Consider the following 3,260-nt stretch of genomic DNA (forward strand, 5'->3'; position numbering starts at 1 on the left):
AAAATATAGCAATGTAATCCATCATATAAATAAACTGAAAGAAAAAAAAACATACGATCATTTTATTAGATGCCAAAAAAGCATTTGACTAAATTTAACACCTCTTCATGATAAAGGTATTGGAGAGATTAGAGATACAAGGATCATATCTAAATATAATAAAAGTAATATACAGCAAGCCGACTACTAACATCTAATTAAACGGAGAGAACCTCAAAGCAATTCCATTAAAATCAAGACCAAGTAAAGGCTGTCCACTCTCTCCAAATATCTTGAAGTTCTCACAAGAGCAATTAGACAACATAAGGGGACCAAGGGGACTCAAATTGGAAAGGAGGAAGTCAAACATTTGTTATTTGCAGATAATATGATAGTGACCCCAAAAATTCTGCCAGAGAACTCCTACAGGTGATAAATACCTTCAGTGATGTGGCAGGATACAAGATCAACTCAAAAATATCAGTAGCCGTCCTATACACAAAGGCTGAAGATGCTGAGAGGGAAATCAGAGAAACTTCACCTTTCACAATATCCACATATACCATAAAGTATCCTGGGTTAACACTAACCAAGGAAGTGAAAAACCTATTTTAAAAGAACTTTCAATCTTTGAAGAAAGACAGTGAAGAAGATACCAGAAAATGGAAAAATCTCCCATGCTCTTGGATAGGAAGGATAAACATAGTAAAAATGGCAACCCTACCAAAGGCAATCTATAGATTCAATGCAATCCCCATCAAAATCCCAACACAGTTTTTCACAGACCTTGAGAGAACAATAATCAACTTCATATGGAAAAACAAAAAGCCCAGGATAACCAAAACAATCCTGTACAAGAAAGGAACTTCCAGAGGCATTACCATCCCTGACTTCAAGCACTATTACAGAGCTACAGTAATCAAAACAGCTTGGTATTGGCATAAAAACAGAGATGTTGACCAATGGGATAGAATTGAAGACCTGGATATTAATCCACACACCTATGAACACCCGATTTTTGACAAAGGAGTTAAAAGTATACAATGGAAGAAAGAAAGCATCTTCAACAGATGGTTCAGGCAGAACTGGGTGTCAACCTGTAGAAGAATGAAAATAGATCCATATCTATCACCATGCACAAAACTCTAGTTCAAATAGATTAAAGACCTCAGTAAAAATCTAACCACCCTGTATCTGATAGACGAGAAATTGGGAAGTAGCTTTCAAAGCATGGGCACAGAAGAGCACTTACTAAGTATAACCCCAGTAGCACAATAAGAGCAACAATGAATAAATGGGCCCTCCTGAAACTGAGAAGCTTCTGTACAGCAATGGACACTGTCAATAAGACAAAAAGGCAACCTAATAAATCGGATAAGATCTTCACCAACTCCTTATCAGACAAAGGACTGAGCTCCAAAATATATAAAGAACTCAAGAAATTAGATATTAAAAATTTAAATAACCAAGTTAAAAATGGGGTACTGTACTAAACAGAATTCTCAATAGAAGAATTTCAAATGGTCCAAAAATACTTAAGGGCATGTTCAACTTCGTTAGCTATCAGGGAAATGCAAATCAAAACAACTCTGAGATACCATATTACATCTGTCAGAATGGCAAAATTAAAAAAAACCATAATGATAGCTTATGCTGGAGAGGATTTGGAGTAACGGGGACACTCATTCTTTGCTAGTGGGAATGCTAACTTGTACAACCACCTTCGAAATCAGTGTGGTGTTTTCTCAGAAAATTGGGAGTCAACCTACCTCATGATCCAGCAATACCACTCTTGGGAATGTACCCAAAAGTTGCTCAATTCTACTACAAAATCATTTGTTGAACTATGTTCATAGCAACAAAATATGTAATAGCCAGAACTTGGAAACAGCCTAGATGTTCCTCAGTGGAAGAACAGATAAAGGAAGTCTGGCAATCTATACATTAGAGTACTACTCAGCAGTAAAAAAAAAACAATGACATCTTGAATTTTGTGTGCAAATGGATGGAAATAGAAAACACTATCCTGAGTGAGCTAACCCAGAGACAAAACTATGAATATGGTATGTACTTACTCATGAGCGGAAACTAGCCATAAACAAAAGGACTTTGAGCCTATAGTTCATGATCCTAGAGAAGCTAAGTAATAAGGTGAATCCAAAGACAAATATATATAGATCCACCTGGAAATTGGAAGCAGACAATATTGCCTGACAACATTTGGGAGCATGAGGGAAAAAAGTAGAAGGAAGGAAATAAGTGGAAGAGGAGCAGAGAAGGGGGGTTTTGGGGAGAGCTTGAGGGAATGGCATAGTTGAGATGGAGGAAGGACAGATATGAGATATCTTGATTGAGGGAGCCATGTTGGGGTCAGCAAGAAACCTGGTTCTAGAAAATTTCCCAGGAATCAACAAGGATGACCCCAACTAAGACCCCAGCAATAGAGAGGGTGTCTCTACTGTCCTTGCCCTGTAGTCAGAGTGATGATTATCTTTAATATCATCATAGAACTTTTGTTCAACAACAGACAAAAACAGAGACAGAGACATGCATCAGAGCACTGGACTGAGCACCCAAGGTCCAGTTGAAGAGTAGAATGAGGGAGAGTATGAACAAGGAAGTCAAGACCATGAGGGGTTCATCCACCAAGACAATATGCCTGAGCTAATGAGACCTCACCAACTCCAACTGACCGGGCAATGAATGAGCATGGGATCAACCTAGTCTCTCTGAATGTGGTTGACAGTTGTGGCAGATTGAGGGGACAATGACAATGGCACTGGGATTTGTCTCCACTGTATGTACTGGCTTTTTGGGATCCTTTTCTCTTTGGATGTATACTGTGATCAAGCTGGATGTAGTGGGGAGAGACATAGACCTTCCACAGGTCAGGGTGCCTTGTCCTCTCTTAATATTGGAGAAGGTGAGAGAAGGTTGTGTGGAAGACTGGAAGGGAAGTGGGAGGAGGAGAGGAAGTGGAAATTTGGATTGGTAATTTTTAAAGTAATAAGATGAAAGAAGTGCCTTTGAGCCAATAGCAACTCCTATATTTAATAGGACACTCACCATTTCCTTTGAGGAACCATTCAAAATACTTTATCAGGGAACCTGGATTCTTAACAAGGTTTGTCTTATGAAAGAAAAAATAACCAGACACAAGAACATCTCTGGGATTTCTGATGACATAGATCATCTAAAATGGAAAAACATGTATATGAGGGTCAATACAGTCATTCTTCATTTTTACCTGATACAATTTATATGAAATGTCAATCAAATAT

General features: G+C 38.2%; 1 protein-coding gene across 1 annotated transcript in view; it reads right to left on the bottom strand.

The window, feature by feature from the left end:
* Positions 1-3,045: 3,045 nt before the first annotated feature.
* The window catches only part of LOC101999332 (bile salt sulfotransferase 1-like), a gene marked incomplete at its 3' end in the record, with an annotated part of 5,836 nt that continues 5,621 nt past the window's right edge, over positions 3,046-3,260 (bottom strand). Inside the window, exon 3 of the mRNA XM_005372251.1 lies at positions 3,046-3,172. Within this exon, the coding sequence (XP_005372308.1) occupies positions 3,046-3,172 (127 nt within the window). The remainder of the gene's footprint in view (positions 3,173-3,260) is intronic.

The sequence above is a fragment of the Microtus ochrogaster genome, unplaced genomic scaffold, assembly GCF_000317375.1.
Source record: "Microtus ochrogaster isolate Prairie Vole_2 unplaced genomic scaffold, MicOch1.0 UNK514, whole genome shotgun sequence".
NCBI lineage: Eukaryota > Metazoa > Chordata > Mammalia > Rodentia > Cricetidae > Microtus > Microtus ochrogaster.